Below are 18,540 nucleotides of genomic sequence, written 5' to 3'. Positions count from 1 at the left end.
CAATAGATAGATAAAAGGGCCAGAGTCAGTTCATTGGGTTTTGGAACAATGGATCCAGAAAGACATGAAGGAAGAGGTCGAGGACACTGGAGTGGAGGAGGAGGAGGAGGAGGATGAGGATGAGAGGAGGTGGAGGAGGACACTGGAGTGAAGGAGGAGGATGAGGATGAGAGGAGGTGGAGGAGGACACTGGAGTGGAGGAGGAGGATGATGAGGATAAGAGGAGGTGGAGGAGGACACGGAGTGAAGGAGGAGGATGAGGATGAGAGGAGGTGGAGGAGGACACTGGAGTGGAGGAGGATGAGGATAAGAGGAGGTGGAGGAGGACACGGAGTGAAGGAGGAGGGGGAGGATGAGGACACTGGAGTGGAGGAGGAGGAGGAGGAGGAGGATGAGGATGAGAGGAGGTGGAGGAGGACACTGGAGTGAAGGAGGAGGATGAGGATGAGAGGAGGTGGAGGAGGACACTGGAGTGGAGGAGGAGGAGGATGAGGATAAGAGGAGGTGGAGGAGGACACGGAGTGAAGGAGGAGGATGAGGATGAGAGGAGGTGGAGGAGGACACTGGAGTGGAGGAGGATGAGGATAAGAGGAGGTGGAGGAGGACACGGAGTGAAGGAGGAGGGGGAGGATGAGGACACTGGAGTGGAGGAGGAGGATAAGGATAAGAGGAGGTGGAGGAGGACACGGAGTGAAGGAGGAGGAGAAGGATGAGGACACTTGAGTGGAGGAGGAGTAGGAGGATGAGGACACTGGAATGGAGGAAGAGGAGGAGGATGAGGAGGTGGAGGAGGAAACTGGAGTGAAGGAGGAGGATGAGGATGAGAGGAGGTGGAGGAGGACACGAGTGGAGGAGGAGGATGAGAGGAGGACACTGGAGTGAAGGAGGAGGAGGAGGAGGGTGAGGAGGTGGAGGAGGACACTGGAGTGAAGGAGGAGGATGAGAGGAGGTGGAGTAGGACACTGGAGTGAAGGAGGAGGATGAGGATGAGAGGAGGTGGAGGAGGACACTGGAGTGAAGGAGGAGGATGAGGAGGTGGAGGAGGACACTGGAGTGAAGGAGGAGGAGAAGGATGAGAGGTGGAGGAGGACACTGGAGTGGAGGAGGAGGAGGAGAATGAGGATGAGAGGAGGTGGAGGAGGACACTGGAGTGAAGGAGGAGGAGGAGGAGTATGAGAGGAGGTGGAGGAGGACACTGGAGTGAAGGAGGAGGAGGAGGATGAGAGGAGGTGGAGGAGGACACTGGAGTGAAGGAGGAGGATGAGGATGAGAGGAGGTGGAGGAGGACACTGGAGTGGAGGAGGAGGATGAGGATAAGAGGAGGTGGAGGAGGACACGGAGTGAAGGAGGAGGAGGAGGAGGAGGACACTGGAGTGGAGGAGGAGAATGAGGATAAGAGGAGGTGGAGGAGGACACGGAGTGGAGGAAGAGGAGGAGGATGAGGATGAAAGGAGGTGGAGGAGGACACTGGAGTGAAGGAGGAGGATGAGGATGAGAGGAGGTGGAGGAGGACACTGGAGTGAAGGAGGAGGAGGGTGAGGATGAGAGGAGGTGGAGGAGGACACTGGAGTGAAGGAGGAGGATGAGGATGAGAGGAGGTGGAGGAGGACACTGGAGTGAAGGAGGAGGAGGAGGATGAGAGGAGGTGGAGGAGGACACTGGAGTGGAGGAGGAGGAGGACACTGGAGTGGAGGAGGAGGATGAGAGGAGGTGGAGGAGAACACTGGAGTGGAGGAGGAGGATGAGAGGAGGTGGAGGAGGACACTGGAGTGTAGGAGGAGGATGAGAGGAGGTGGAGGTGAAGGATGAGAGGAGGAGGAGGAGGACACTGGAGTGGAGGAGGAGGAGGACACTGAAGTGGAGGTGGAGGATGAGAGGAGGTGGAGAAGAAGGATGAGAGGAGGAGGACACTGGAGTGGAGGAATAGGAGGAGGAGGATGAGAGGAGGTGGAGGAGAAGGATGAGGACACTGGAGTGGAGGAGGAGGAGGAGGAGGAGGAGGAGGAGGATTGCTTGGGGGGAACCACAAGCAGCAGAACTTACCAGTTTTGGAAATGTTGTTTTGAATTTATTGCACCAGTGTGTAAGACTATGTGTGTGTTTGTGAGGGCTTGTGTGTGATGTCTGAGGGCAAAGTTTGGTTTTTCAGCAAGAGTGAATGGTTTTGAGTGTAGAGCTTCATTTTGACCTGAAAATAGGATGTTTGGGGAACTGGGTGAGACGTTATGGATTTGTGTTTATAGTTTTGAGAATACGAGGCATAGTTTCAAGAAATGTGTTTAAGTAATCGAGAAAAACTGTAATCAAGGAGAACAGAAACAGTGTCACATATGCTGGATAGTTGATCTGAGAGATTAGGCTTGAAGAGCAGTTAAGTAGATTTTAATAGAAACCAAGAAACAAACAGATACAATCCAGTTAGTAACGTTAACAAAGACCAGAAGCTAACTGAGGAAATAATACACTCTGGCAATGGGGACACGTGAGACTCTAATCACACTCTAAAAAACACAGGGTTAAAAACAACCCAAGGGCGGGGTAAATATGGGACAGAACACATGTTGGGGTGGTTTTACCCAGCAAATTGGGTTGTTTATTTAATCCTAATGGGTTGATGTAATCCATCATACTGGGTTGATATAAAACTATAGCTTTTTTTCTTATTACCTCAAATCCTCTAAACTTTTTAAAAAAAAATACTAAAAATAATTCCTTTATTTTTGATCATATTTTACAGTAGACTATAGCATATTTTATATAGTTTTGAATACATATTGCATACAATTAAGCTTGTTTAACAAATATTAGAAGTAAAAATGAAACATTTAGTAGTAACTCACATGTAATCTCTCTGTTGTCCCGTTTCCACCGTAATGCATTTAGAACATAGACAGATTTTCGTTTCATGCACTTTAGAAAATTTTCACCTGATTCAACTTAAAAACTGAAGCACAGATGCTGTCTTAATTTTTAAGAATAATCAAATCAACTCATTTTTAAATCTTGGCTAGCAGAATCCTAACTTAAAAAATAAAAGTTGATATTGGTTAAATTATATTGAGTTAAAGTAATGGAAAAACATAATTTGCCATGACTTCTTGATCACATCACTTTTCACAGTGTGCTGACTTTGCACACACATGTCTGTGTCCTCTATGCTGTATTTAGCTGGCCTGAAATGCAATAATGACTAAATAAACTCATTAACATAAATGCTTGGAAATATTCAGACACATAATGACATAATTAATTTGGAATGATCATCTGTGGTTTGTGTTCTCCTGTAGGATCACACTCGTGTGGTCAGTCCCATCATTGATGTCATCAGTCTGGATAACTTTGCGTATCTGGCCGCCTCTGCAGACCTGAGAGGAGGTGAGAGAACTCAACCTCTTTAATGTGTCTGATTCATCTCTTTCAGAAAGCAATGAGAGTAAATGAAGAACTTCTTAGATGTTCCTCCTGAGAACAATCTCCAGTGTGTCTCCTCTATAGTATTAGAAATCTCTGACTCTACTCAGGTTTGACAGTATAAGTCTCAGTAAACCAGTGTTAATTTAGTATTTATTTATATACTTATAGCATTAATTAATATTTAACATTTTATGTTTTAGTTTTAGTTTTAAGTTTTTCAACTAATATTTATATTTTATTTTATGTCATTTCAGCTTGATTTGAATTTAAAACTGTGATTTTTAATAGTTTTTAATTTTAGTTAACAATAACAACACCCAAACATTTAATCAAATTCTTCTAAAATCAAATGATCCGAGCTTCTATCCACATCAGTTTTATAGCTCTATATACTCATTTCTCAGAATTTGACTTTATCTGATTGACTTTAAGAATTTATGTCTGTTTTTATTTTTATTTTTAGGAATATTAGGAGACAAACATTTGTATTCCCAGTATGCACAAACTTAGCAGAGTGCTCTGTTGGTTACAGTATTTACTTTCTTTTTATTCATGTTTTTAACAATTTCTTTATTTGTGAAAAATACTATATTAGAATTACAGTATTAAATACTATGATTGCTGTTTATTGAATATATCGGTAACACTGCAAAAGGGTTGTGTAAACATTAACATTACATAATAGTTAACATGAATTAATAATCTTGGGTTATGTAAATGTATACATATACCAATTATTTTTAATAGTAAAAAAAAAAAAAATTATGTAACATCATTAAGAAAGAACTAAGGTGATCTAACAATGGACAAAAGTATATTTATAGACACTATCTATAAATGAACATTAACCAAGATACGTTAAAAAGAAATGTATTAATTCATGATGCCTATAGAATGTAGCACATGTTAACTCTGCAAATGGCAATGTTTCAACCTTGTTATAAAGCGTTTGGAATCACTAAATCATAATCCCAAAAGCATAACATAGCCTCGCCACTCTTGAAGGAGAGGTGCCACCCTTGATCGGCCACCAGAAAATACACATTGGTCCACCACTAGTCTGATTGCTGACAGATTAAAAATAACTGCATGTGTTTATTCGAGTGATCCAGGAATAACTGCCTCACTCTTCCCCCTCTGACATCAGGTTTCGACTGGAGTTTACACTTCAAATGGGAGCAGATTCCTATAGAACAGAAAATGGCAAGAAACGACCCAACACAACCAATCAGGTGTCTCTCTCTCTCTCTCTCTATCATATACATACAGTACAGTATATCAAGTAAAGAAAATCTAGGATATTTTTTATTTCAACCGAGAAATAAACAAGAAATTTTAGAAATTTTAACACAAAGTTTTGACGTAAGATAAATAAGACATATGTAAAATTGTAGGTCAATAATAAAATGGAAGCACATTTGTAACAGGAGATCTACAAATTCAAGCCCCCAAGAGCTTTTATAAAACTAGAAGCATTTTTACTGTAGGTCTCAGACCTTTCAACCCCACTTTGTGTGTAAATAGTATATAACAACCAAGAGCGTAGGTTTGATTTTGAAGTTGGTGGGGACATAAAAGCAGCAAAAAAACAAAACAAAAATCTTTATTCAGGGATTGACATTAATGTTTTTAGACTATGACGAGAACGACAAGGAGGCAGAGATTTAACTTTACCTTTACTCTGTCCATAGTGCATTTGTCAACATTTCTCAGCATCAGAGTATATACACATATAATGAATATGTAAGTACTCTATATACAGTGAGGAAAATAAGTATTTGAACACCCTGCTATTTTGCAAGTTCTCCCACTTAGAAATCATGGAGGGGTCTGAAATTGTCATCGTAGGTGCATGTCCACTGTGAGAGACCATCTAAAAAAAAAAATCCAGAAATCACAATGTATGATTTTTTAACTATTTATTTGTATGATACAGCTGCAAATAAGTATTTGAACACCTGAGAAAATCAATGTTAATATTTGGTACAGTAGCCTTTGTTTGCAATTACAGAGGTCAAACGTTTCCTGTAGTTTTTCACCAGGTTTGCACACACTGCAGGAGGGATTTTGGCCCACTCCTCCACACAGATCTTCTCTAGATCAGTCAGGTTTCTGGGCTGTCGCTGAGAAACACAGAGTTTGAGCTCCCTCCAAAGATTCTCTATTGGGTTTAGGTCTGGAGACTGGCTAGGCCACGCCAGAACCTTGATATGCTTCTTACAGAGCCACTCCTTGGTTATCCTGGCTGTGTGCTTCGGGTCATTGTCATGTTGGAAGACCCAGCCTCGACCCATCTTCAATGCTCTAACTGAGGGAAGGAGGTTGTTCCCCAAAATCTCGCAATACATGGCCCTGGTCATCCTCTCCTTAATGCAGTGCAGTTGCCCTGTCCCATGTGCAGAAAAACACCCCCAAAGCATGATGCTACCACCCCCATTCTTCACAGTAGGGATGGTGTTCTTGGGATGGTACTCATCATTCTTCTTCCTCCAAACACGTTTAGTGGAATTATGACCAAAAAGTTCTATTTTGGTCTCATCTGACCACATGACTTTCTCCCATGACTCCTCTGGATCATCCGAATGGTCATTGGCAAACTTAAGACGGGCCTTGACATGTGCTGGTTTAAGCAGGGGAACCTTCCGTGCCATGCATGATTTCAAACCATGACGTCTTAGTGTATTACCAACAGTAACCTTGGAAACGGTGGTCCCAGCTCTTTTCAGGTCATTGACCAGCTCCTCCCGTGTAGTTCTGGGCTGATTTCTCACCTTTCTTAGGATCATTGAGACCCCACGAGGTGAGATCTTGCATGGAGCCCCAGTCCGAGGGAGATTGACAGTCATGTTTAGCTTCTTCCATTTTCTAATGATTGCTCCAACAGTGGACCTTTTTTCACCAAGCTGCTTGGCAATTTCCCCGTAGCCCTTTCCAGCCTTGTGGAGGTGTACAATTTTGTCTCTAGTGTCTTTGGACAGCTCTTTGGTCTTGGCCATGTTAGTAGTTGGATTCTTACTGATTGTATGGGGTGGACAGGTGTCTTTATGCAGCTAACGACCTCAAACAGGTGCATCTAATTTAGGATAATAAATGGAGTGGAGGTGGACATTTTAAAGGCAGACTAACAGGTCTTTGAGGGTCAGAATTCTAGCTGATAGACAGGTGTTCAAATACTTATTTGCAGCTGTATCATACAAATAAATAGTTAAAAAATCATACTTTTTTTTTTTAGATTATGTCTCTCACAGTGGACATGCACCTACGATGACAATTTCAGACCCCTCCATGATTTCCAAGTGGGAGAACTTGCAAAATAGCAGGGTGTTCAAATACTTATTTTCCTCACTGTAATATATAGAGCACTTACTGTGAATTACACAATGTTTTTTTTTGGGGGGGGGGGGGGGGGGGGTGGGGGGGGGGTGGAGTGGGTCATTAAGCATTCTTTTATGGGTCATTAAGCATTCTTAATGACTCTGCGCATCACCTTATTTTAATATACAAAATTAACTGAACCAATGATGATTCTGAAAGAAAACACGACTGGGATTCTACTGTTGTTGAAGGAACGAACACAACTTTCATGTGCATCTGATTGACTTTTAGTTTGTTTTTAGTTTTGAGAATATTTGAGCTAACGGTTTGCTTCATATGTTCAGTTTAACAACATTAAGTTAAAGAGGGTAAACTTTATCATTCAACTGAATTGTGCACGTAGATTCAAACATGTGCCTTACTCTGTACATACTTACAGTACCAGTCAAAAGTTTGGAAACACTACTATTTTTAATGCTTTTGCAAGAAGTCTCTTATGCTCATCAAGCCTGCAGTTAAAAAAAAAAAAAAAAAAAAAAAAAACAGTAATATTATGAAATATTATTACAATTTAAAATAATACAGCACAACTGTTTCCATCATTGATAATAACTGAGTATCAAATTATCATATTAGAATGATTTCTGAAGGATCATAAGACACCAAAGACTGGAGTACTTGCTGATGAAAATTCAGCTTTGCATCACAAAAATAAATTACATTTTAAAGTATATTAAAAAAGAGAACCATTATTTTAAATTGTAATAATATTTCATAATATTACTGTTTTTTTTGTTTTTTTTTGTTTTTAACTGCAGGCTTGATGAGCATAAGAGACTTCTTTCAAAAGCATTAAAAAAAGTAGTGTTTCCAAACTTTTGACTGGTACTGTACATATTTACTTTGACTCCTTGGTAATGGTAATGATGGTATGACCCATTTCAGATGCATTCAAATAAAACAACGGTGGTTATATATATATATACAGTAGTCAACATTTGAAGTGGATCAAAACCTTTCATCAGAATTATACATGAATTTTGAACAATACCCGTTATTGTCTTAGGACAACTTTGATGAACTTTTTTGATCCACTTCAAATGTTGACTACAGTATATATATATATATATATATATTGGGGTTTTTGTTGTTGTTTTTTAGTTGTTTTTTTATCAAAATGATTGCTAGTGCTAGGTATTATATTGGTAAGGACATGTCCCTATACTCGTGATGCTAACTGCTGTTCATGCAGGACCCCTGTAATTGCTGGAGGAATCTTCGTAATGGAAAAAGGCTGGTTTAATCGTCTGGGCCAGTATGACACTCACATGGATATTTGGGGTGGTGAGAACTTTGGTAAGTAATGATCAAATGTATGACATTATCCCGAAAGATTCTTTCACTCCTCTTCTGTGAATGTGCTGAACTTACAAACATCCTGTGAATAGTTTAGCAAGACAAGCCGCAGAGATTGTATAAAGAAAAGTGTGTGGTGAAGATGTCCTCACTAACATAGTCAAACAAACCTCAGGGATATTATTGTTAACTAAGACTACAACTAAAACCATGGAAAAAGTGTTAAGTGAAACAAAATAAAATATACAAAAAATCAGCTAGTTGCCAAGGCATTTTTTTTCTTCCTTTTTTAGTTTAACTTGATGTATTAAAAAACTAAAACTGAAATAAAACAATAAAAACTGGACAGACATTAAAAAAAACGAATCACATCTAAGAAATAATCTAGGAAATCGCATCAACAACATGATGAAATAAACGCTGCCACAGCCTCCAAGCAGACCAGTGACTGATCGGATTTACACCACAAACCCAAGAAGGTAACGTAAATCCTCATAGTCCTGACTGGGGACAAGAGATGAAGCCTTTCTTTCACCGGCAAGTCAAATGGTGGAGGAGAAAGGTCTTATGGCGAGACACTACAGGTGAATAGGGTAAAGTTTTAACTAGCAGATATCACCATGAAACTTTCCCAGTTGATTACCTACATTAAGATGAGAAAAAAATGTATTACAAGTTTTCTGTAATTTAATGTTTAAATATGCAAATGAGGCAATATCTAATTAAATATGCGCTAATTTGCATATATTTTAAAAATCGAAATCTGAGTATTGGATAAAGCCAGGTTAAAAATTATTTTTTCATTGTGTTCACATATTAGATGGGAAAAAAATTACAGAGGGATTTATGGATATCTACTTTTGTTATCCTGTAAATCAGAATATACTGTCAATAGCCTTAAAAAAATGATTTTTGCCATGTTTTTTGGAATAAAATGTTATATAAATCAGGCTAGGAATAATATATTTACAAATCCCTCTGTAAATGTCTTCATAATATAACTAGGTACAAGACTGGAAAGTGTGGTGTATATCGGTGCTACTGAAGTGGAGATTTCGGACTTGTAGTTTGAGAGAAAATTCATTTTGAGAAAACGGGCTTTAAAGATTTATCATCAGCCAATGAGATTGTGCATTCAGCCCTTTTACTATCGCGATTGGTTGCTGATAAAAAGGAAATTACCATATTTGGATCCGACAGCATTGTACAGGAGAGAGAGAGAGAGCTTTCTAACGGTGTGTGTGATGACAGGGAGCAGACAGAGATCGCAGAGCAGCGGGATGATTTACAACGCCAACTTTTGTTGAATTTATGAGAAATCTACAGACGCAAACAGACAAAGTGTACTAAAATAAAGACCTAAATGTGTATTTCAGACTTTTTTTCACCACAAGTCTGAAAGAAGTCATGTTATTGAAGACAAATATCCAAAAATCTCAAAATTGACCAGTAAAAAAAAAAAAAGTTTTTGCCTGCCGTTTCTCGCCTTAAAGGATGACCGAATGGCCGGCAAAAACAGAACCTTTAGAAAGTTACCCCCGTCTCGAGAGCAATAAAACTTTGACCAGTCCAGGGGCAAAAACTATGCAGGAGGGGGCAACTGAAAGGCCCTGCAAGAAAACTATGCAGGAGGGGGCAACTGAAAGTCTCCTACTCTGAAGTTATGCTAGTAACAGAGCCACATAGCCTGGGAAAACCCAGACAACTTCCGGCAAATTCAGATTTGCTGGAGAAGTAGTCTGGCAAAGAGCTCATTCAAGCCCATTTCCATGCCGTCGAAATCGCGGCACCAATCAGAAACGTTGAGGCGGGCTTTACACAATGACGATCGCTCTGATTGGTTTTAGGTCTATCAATTGCGCCCAGAGGCATTTGAGCGACGTCGTTCAACTTTTAAATGCATTATTATATTCAAATTGCAAACACATGAGGACAGTCTCCATGAAAGACCCACTGGCAGATGAACGTGCTACTACATTTCTCTCCGAAACGGTAGGAAATTAAATTAGATTTAATAGAGGATTTTAACTGTGACACGATGATTGACAGGGCAGTTTACGTGACGGGACGCACGCGACAGATCCGTCCGATAAAGATGACGAAGTAGTATGTCCCAAAGCTTGCCTACTTTTTTGCTACACATTCAAAAGTAAATACCTTTTCTTCACAAAAAGAGTAGATACTTTTATGGCGTAGTGTAACTTAGGCAAATTGGGACGCAGCATATGGCTTTACACGATGACGATCGCTCTGATTGGTTTTAGGTCTATCCAACTGCGCCCAGAGGCATTTGAGCGACGTCCGTTGGTGACGCCCCTTTGGAAATGATTTGTCTATGGAGCTTTGCCAGACCATAACTCAGTTACTACTGAGAATGGTCTGGTTTTAACCAGGCTAAGAGCCACACTGAATCAGAAACCTCTGCGAGGCTGACTCCAAGGGCTCAAACGAGGGGAGGGGATGGAGGGGATGCCTCCCCAAAGAGACTCCATCAAAAGGGAACTTAGCAAGCTGAAGGCGGACAAGTAAACTTTAACAGTAGCAGGTGATAGTCCTGCCAGAAGACACTGCAAGAACTCCTGCACTGAACCACACAGGCAGTGTACTGGGTCATTGTGGTGCTGAGCACACCGTGATGCAAGAGACGGGGCATAAGGTTTCCTTGCGGAGGGAGCTCTAGCATTTAGGTTGGTCTCAACAACATCAGTTGAGAGACCAGGATCTATGAGCTGGGGTCCCTCAGGGGCCAGACCCACAGTTCCCAACTTTCAGGTCAGGGTGGAGAATCACTCTCTGGCTGCATTGCTGAGATAGGGTAGAAATCTGCTGAAGACTGCTGCTCCCTGAAACACAGAAGTGGCGGGGTTGGCAAGACACTCCCTTGAGGGCATCAGGCGGAAATGGATACATGACTTGTCGTGATGTAAAACATTCCCCCTTGTGCCCTTAGTGCCCTGAGCCCAGTCTTGACCACAAATCCCTTCCTGGGATCTTTCCGTAGTCCTGGAAGGTTTGTCAGAGGCTCCATTTGAGCCCTTGGAGTCAACTTTGGAGAAGTTTGTGACTCAAGGTGGCTCTGTTACTAGTCATACTAAAGGAGGCTTTTTGAAAATGTAAATATGCAGAACGTTTTCTGTGATGGGTATGTTTAGGGTTAGGGGATATAATTTACAGTATAAAAATCATTATGTCAAGGGAAAGTCCCCATAAAACATGGAAACCCAACATGGAAACCCAATGTGTGTGTGTGTGTGTGTGTGTGTGTGTGTGTGTACAGTAGGTTGTGTTTACATCATCAGGTTATTTTGAAGAAATGCTTTAATATCATGTTTTTTTACCAAATAAAATATGAGAAATGATAAACAGATTTTAAATTAATCAGGATATCATATTTAGTTCAATCTTATTAGTCCAAAAATCTGTATGTTCTGATCGCAGCACAAGTTTTCCACAAGCAATTTTTCTGTCCACATTGAATAAATTCTAAAATACTGTGTAACACATCAATTTTTGTGTTTCCATATGCCCCATTTCACAGACTGTGATGACGTGTTTCCACAGGTATCAACATTGCAAACCTAGTAAAGTTTTTCTAGTAAAATGTTCATTTTGTATTCAAAAAATGTTTAATACACATTTATAACGCCATACTTTGTGTTATATTACCTTGTCAGTAGATGACAAACAACAAATTAACACTGTTGCGAGGGTGGATCTAATACAACAACTGAGGGAGTGACGACAAATTTGGCATAATTCTTTCTTCTGACGGCTGTAATCAATCTCTCTATGTTTTTTCTGCTTTTGGAAAGTCGTGGAAACACTATCATGGAGTTTTTTGTTGTTGTTGTTGTTTTTTGTTATTGGAGCAAATTATATTTGCTGTCATCTTATTCACCACTATAGACGTTTACCCAACTATGACGACTTCTGAGAAACCCGGATATGTGAAAAGGGTCCATAGAAAAAAAAAGAAATCCACAATAGCATTTCTATGACTTACCAAAAGAGGAAAAAATATTGAGAAATTGATTACATTAATAAGAAGAGAGAACAATGTCAAATTTAACATCACCTCCTCAGCCGTTGTACTACAGACACTCGCGCGGCAGCGTTAACTAGTTTTCTGTAATTCAATGTCAAGGTAATATGTATAGTCTTATAAATGTGCATTACATTGTTTTTAAAACGAAAATATAAATTTACAATGTTATTAACTGTGGTAACACATCCATCAGAACATGTTTTGAGTTTAATGAAGAGCTATAAGGAGAGGAATTTGGACAAATACAAAGTCCTGTCATGAAACTCTAGATGGTGCAGGCTGATTGGTCCTTAACTCAATCTGCTTGCAATCACATCGTTATCTATTGGGCAAAGCTGATTGGTTCCTGCTGTATCATAGCCAATGAGCTCGCTGCTCAACCTTCAAATACTTGGTCAGTATTTGCTATAGCAGGTGCAGTGCGGTTTCAGAAACCCTCCTCCCTCCCCAGCTCCACCTGCATGGGTCTGCTGTGGGTAATTTATGTACGCTATATTGTACAGCATTAGCATATCTTACTTGCTCACAGCAGCGTGGCTGCCTAGAACAAAGAGTTTGATTTTCAGGGAAGCCTGTATTGTTTTTTATCGCTTTATAGCATTGGTTTTCCTATTTCAAAACATTTGTAACCATATTTTTAATGTTTCATTCTTGCATAAACGAAATAATTTCCATAATCTTTTTTTTTTTTTGTCTGATGTTGTAGAGCTGTCGTTCAGAGTGTGGATGTGTGGCGGCAGTCTTGAGATCCTGCCCTGCAGTCGCGTGGGACACGTCTTTAGGAAACGCCATCCCTATGACTTCCCAGAGGGCAATGCACTCACCTACATTAAGTAAATTGGCCTTTATGTAAGCTGTAATCATGTGCTTTACGACGAAGTGTATGAGTGAAGCGCTGTTACATTGTCTGTGTGTGTTGTAGGAACACGCGGAGAGCGGCTGAGGTCTGGATGGATGAGTATAAACAGTATTACTACGCTGCAAGACCTTCAGCGCAGGGAAAGGCCTTTGGGAGGTCAGACATCTCTGATAACTTTTATACACTGTGCTTTTATGTAGATCTAGTTATGGTGAGCTGGTGAAAGGCCGTTTTATGAGATTGTCCTGATTATATTTACCTCTGATTCTGAAGGAATAGTCACATCCAAAATGAAGTCTCTGTTGTTGTTCACTCGCCCTCATGTCAGTCCAGACTGTGTAACACAAAAGAGATGTTTAGCAGGATGTTCACGCTGCTACATACAATAAAACTGACCATCAGGCTCCATAAAAGTACTTTAAGTAAGTACTTAAACTTGGCTTGTCAAGATGTGTCATGCCAGTTTTAAAAATCAAACACCAAACAACGTACACTGAAAAAAAAAAGGTAACCTGTAAGGGACCGTTCGGTATTTATGGAAGGGGCCACCGGAGGAAAATAGGGGAGGGTCATGTCTTTTTATTCTTTGTTGAGGGGAGGGTCATCCAAATTTTTTTAGTCTAGGGGGGAGGGTCACCCAACTTTTATATTCATTAAAACAGCAACATTTCAAAGTTGCTTGTTTGGTGCTATTTTTTTTCCATTTATTCCATCGATCTCGTGTTATCAGCCCCCCTTCGATATCAGATGGGTCTGACCCAACAAAAATCCAGTTTGGCGCTGTTTGACAGTGCGCGCGCACTTCAGTTCGCGCTTAGAAAAAGTGCATCATGTCAGAACAGAATGCCAAAGAAATGTTTACCCGGCAAAGCTTTAAAGCACGAGAAAATAATGAACTTTTGTTAAGTGCACAGTGTCCTTTGAGTGTAACTCTACCGCTGCATTAACATGTGATGTGAACGTACGTCGAATTTAACAGTATTGAGACTGAGGCGCCAGATCTGCAGCTGATAGAATGTGTGCTGTAGCGCGATACTACCATATTTTAGTCTCCATTCTTATTTTGTTTCCACGATGTGTAAGATGTAGGGCTTCCACATCTTTAAATTACTATTAGTATTATTTAAGTTAACATAAAATACATAGACCTACACCACAAAAACTAGTTGAGGATAAATTCGTTAAAATTGTGCAATTCCAGTGTTATGGACGTGACATTTGCAGTCAAAACTTAAAATAAAAATTCTCAGAAAATGCATTTAATACCAATATTTTGAAACGTCTGAAAGGAGTCAAGACATTAGAAAAATATCAGTCTACTACACATGCGTTTTATATTTAATATGAGTGAAATACACATGTGGCAAAATATTTTTTAGTAATTCTATAAATTACACTGTGCAAACCAAAGATATATACCCACCGGATGAATAAAGATCGGCCTCCACAGAACATAAAATATTATATTATTTTTATTTTATTTTTCGTGTTCGCATTTATGTGAAAAAAAAAAAAAAATGTTACGGACGTGACAGTTCTCCATTAAGGGCATGACTGCTCTGAAGCGACTTTAAAAATGTCACAGAGACCTCAAACAGAAAGCACAAAGCCTTTCTTTAAAGTGAATTTCGTTTTTTTTATTAATTTTATCTTACTTTTAATCAATGTTTCATCTGGATTTAATAAATAAGAAGTAGTCTAAATATAGTAGAAAATAGATAATCATGACACGGAGGCGCGGGCGAGTGAACTGGACTCTTGTCTCATAAATGAACCGAAACTCAGCGTAAGGTAGGCTATGCTACTTGCCTCACAGACCGGAGAAATATATAGAAAGCTTGAAATGTCTACTTTTAAACAGAACAATTCAAAACTAAAGAAAACAGACAGCTTTCTGCTTATGAAATGTGCATTTCTCTATGGCGCGTTATGAGAAGATCGCGACGCATCGTCAACTTCATCTTTGCAGTAGACACAGAAAACACTTGTTTATTAATAAACAATTAAAAATGTCTCCTAGCTATATTTGACATATTAATAATCATTACTTTTGCCGGTTCTTTGTGACAGCTTTTAGATGCTTTATTTGCAGCGCCACCCACATGTTGAACGAGTCACACCGCATCAGCACCAAAAACATGATTTTTTTTTTCAAATCTAAAATCAAAAATTGTTATACGAACCGAATCGTAGGTTTGGTCTATCGTTACAGCCCTAGTAAGATGAGAAAGCAAGAGTTTATGGTTTAAAAAACAAACAAACAATGGCTATCTGAACATCTTTGCCACGCGCAAACCAGTAGAATTATAGGCTTTATAATTAAAGGCTTATAGGCTAATCAATACATTATCGGGGAGGGTCATGCCTTTTTTCACAATCATTTTGGAGGGTCGTAGAAAAATTTATTGCTGGCGAAGGGAGGGTCATGTCTTTTTTGACAACAGATCTCAAAACTCCTCCGGTGGCCCCTTAAATAAATAACGAACAGTCCCTAATGGCTAACGTCTATATTAAATGGTTTTATTCAAGTGAAAAATATTATATAACATCACTGAATCAACCTAAATACATAAATTCCCTTGTGAAAAAAAAGTGCACTTAATTGTATTGAATGTGCACTTGTAGTGTGCTTCAAATCTTAAGTATAGTTTCAAAAAGCAGTACTTGCAGATAATATAATATTAATGAAATAAAAGACACTTAAGTGTACTTAATGAGAGCACACTTTCATGACTGTTGAAGCACAAGTAAAGTAAATGATTATAATTTTAACTGTAGTGTATTATTTAATATTACATTTAAAGGTAATATATATTTACCTTTATCATTACAAATGTTTAATTGCATATATATTTTTACATACATGACATTTGAATAAGTTTCATATTTTAGTTTACCATAAATGCTTGCCAAGTACATTTAGCATATTTCAAATTACATAAAGATGTACTTAAGATCTACTTAAATATGTCAAAAAACACTCTTAAGTTCAAATAATTACATTTAATGTAAATTAAATATATAATACATTTTCATTTAGTTTTAAATAACACACAATTAAGTGTTTGAAAACATTATATTTAGTTAAAACTTCTTTAAAAGTATATTATATATTTTTTAAAGTATGCTAAAGTGCACTTCTTTTTCACAAAGGTTTATACCAACAAAACTCAATTTTATTTTAAACTTATTAGATTTTCAGTGGCTATGTTTCTCACACACTATTCTCACACAATATTGCATGATCGATACTGTGCACAAGTAGTACAGACTATTTTATGGTAATTATTGGATCTTGACACCCCCTGGTGACACCCTCTACTCTCTGTGAACTTTCTGGAGCAACTTGTGGGCGAGTTAGATGATGATTTTTTTCATTTCTAGGAGAACTATTCCTTTAAAGCGCTTCTGTCTCTCTACACAGTATTGCAGATCGGCTTGCACTGCGACGGAAGCTGAACTGTAACTCTTTCCGCTGGTATCTGGAGAATGTGTACCCTGAACTCAAGTGAGTCGCGTTCACTGGACTGTGTCTGGGCTCTGATGGGCTGCCAGACAAAGCCTGGACTTTTTGTATTTGGAGTGAAATGCCATTTAACCCTCTCAGGTCCCTGTTCTGAACGTGTTTTGTCGTTGTTGCTTGTGTTTGTCAGAATCCCAGAGCAGGAGGAGGTGTACAGTCTCCTGAAGCAGGATGGGTTGTGTCTGGAGAGCCACGGCACAGACAGTCTGGGTTTGGCTGAGTGTAAGACCACACCGAGCATACCTGCCTCACAGGTGAAGCTTTAACTGACTGAAAGTAGCAGTTACTAACTTGACATTATTTTCAGTAATACATCAGGAGCCATGGCATTTTTGTTTTCAAAATAGTTTGGTTTTTCCTGTAAAAATGTTAGGTGTTTTTCCATTTAGACCAGCCTACCTGTCACCAACAACCATGCCACGTTTAAAGTCACTTAAATCACCTTTCTTCCCCATTCTGATGCTCAGTTTGAACTTCAGCAGATATTCTTGACCATGACCGTTCCTCAATATGCGTTCTTGTCTGTACTTGTATTCTTGTGGACTTGCGCTCATTAACCAAGCCTTACCTAGGCTAGTCCTTCAACGTTTGCCGCTGGCTCCGATGTCTCTGTAGTGGTTAAACATGAGATATAATTTGTCTTGTGTAGGCTATATCTAACGATTTTTGGTCTCATGAATCTATAATTTGTTCCCTGGCAAATCGTTTTGGCTGCAGGCAAAGTGAAGTTTCATAAATACCTAGTCCTGGCATGAAACTGTAGATGGTGCAGGCTGATAGTCATTTGATAGCAATTATGTCATTATCATAGCACAGCTGATTGGTTGTTGTTGCATCAGCGGCCAATAAGCTGCAGCTTAACATTTATACCGGTAGTGTTGCTGTTATCAGTCTGCAGCGCTTTCAGAAACCCTCCTCTTCCCCAGCTCCACCTGTATAGATCTGCCATGGGGTTATTCATGTTTGTTACATGTGCAGCAGCAGCAGCGTAGCAGATCTATTTAGCCAATAACAAATACATTAACATTGCCATATCCATTAACATGCCAATCTCTCTGAGAGTTGTCATGACAGAACTTTATATATTTAGGCTATTTAAAGTAAATCGTTGGCTTTTCTGACGTCACAAACTACCTTGTAACCAATCAGGGGTGCGTTTCCCGAAAGCATCGTTAGCCAACTATGTTCGCAAGTTTCGTCGTTATCAGCACAGTTCAACGAGTCGGTGTTTCCCGAAACCATCGTTCCAACGAACATTCGCAAACAGCATCGCAAAGTTGTGTGTTTGGAACGACGACAGCTCTCGACCTGTGGTTAGAAGCAGAGTTTCTTGTTTGCATGACATGTGGACTCAATAAATCCTGATCTTGAGCAAAATAAGCACACTGACATTCAGGGCAATCTATATCTTTTATTTAGAATACATAGAAATGTCATTTACATCTTTTAGTTTGTCAAGAGATTTAAAGCACCGTTTTTGAAGAGTGCGCATGAGCGAATGTGCGCTAGTGCGTAAGAACGAGCCAATGACCGAATCTGGTAATAAATAAAAATAACTGAGAAAAATGAGAAATAGTCCTCAGATGCCATGTGTTTAATTTATATCAAAACATCTAGCGTTAAGTCGATCTCAAACAGATTCATTAAAAGACGTTATTACTCCAGCACGTGTGTGACATCATAAACCAACGTGGTTGAACGACCAATTTGCGACAATACGGTTTCGGGAAACAGTCGTGACTAGCTAGTTGATTTCTTCAACGATGCATCGTACTGTGGTAGTTAAGCAGCGAGTTACGTCATTGTACGGGAAACGCACCCTAGGTCAACGTGTGTCGTCAACGAGTGGATCTCTGAGCTGTGTGAGTGGAGGCGGGGCTCATTTGCTTATTCATAGAACCATGTATATTAAATGAGGCAAGGGTGTAGAGTTACATTACATTACATTGTAGAGTTACCGGTACATGAAAAAAAAATTCAAGGAAAAAACTTTTAAATACGTAATTTTGGTAATCTAAGAAGAGTTTT

At 39.5% G+C, this 18,540-nt stretch overlaps 1 protein-coding gene across 1 annotated transcript in view; it reads left to right on the top strand.

The window, feature by feature from the left end:
• Positions 1-18,540, top strand: part of galnt16 (UDP-N-acetyl-alpha-D-galactosamine:polypeptide N-acetylgalactosaminyltransferase 16) — a 56,744-nt gene that overhangs the window by 26,545 nt on the left and 11,659 nt on the right. Inside the window, exons 7-13 of the mRNA XM_084096248.1 lie at positions 3,288-3,375; positions 4,562-4,646; positions 7,982-8,085; positions 12,837-12,963; positions 13,053-13,145; positions 16,414-16,497; positions 16,643-16,766. Coding sequence (XP_083952374.1) covers positions 3,288-3,375; positions 4,562-4,646; positions 7,982-8,085; positions 12,837-12,963; positions 13,053-13,145; positions 16,414-16,497; positions 16,643-16,766 — 705 coding nt within the window. The remainder of the gene's footprint in view (positions 1-3,287; positions 3,376-4,561; positions 4,647-7,981; positions 8,086-12,836; positions 12,964-13,052; positions 13,146-16,413; positions 16,498-16,642; positions 16,767-18,540) is intronic.

Source organism: Abramis brama (genome assembly GCF_963993115.1).
Source record: "Abramis brama genome assembly, chromosome: 21".
Taxonomy (NCBI): domain Eukaryota; kingdom Metazoa; phylum Chordata; class Actinopteri; order Cypriniformes; family Leuciscidae; genus Abramis; species Abramis brama.
This window is presented reverse-complemented; position numbering and strand designations above follow the sequence as displayed.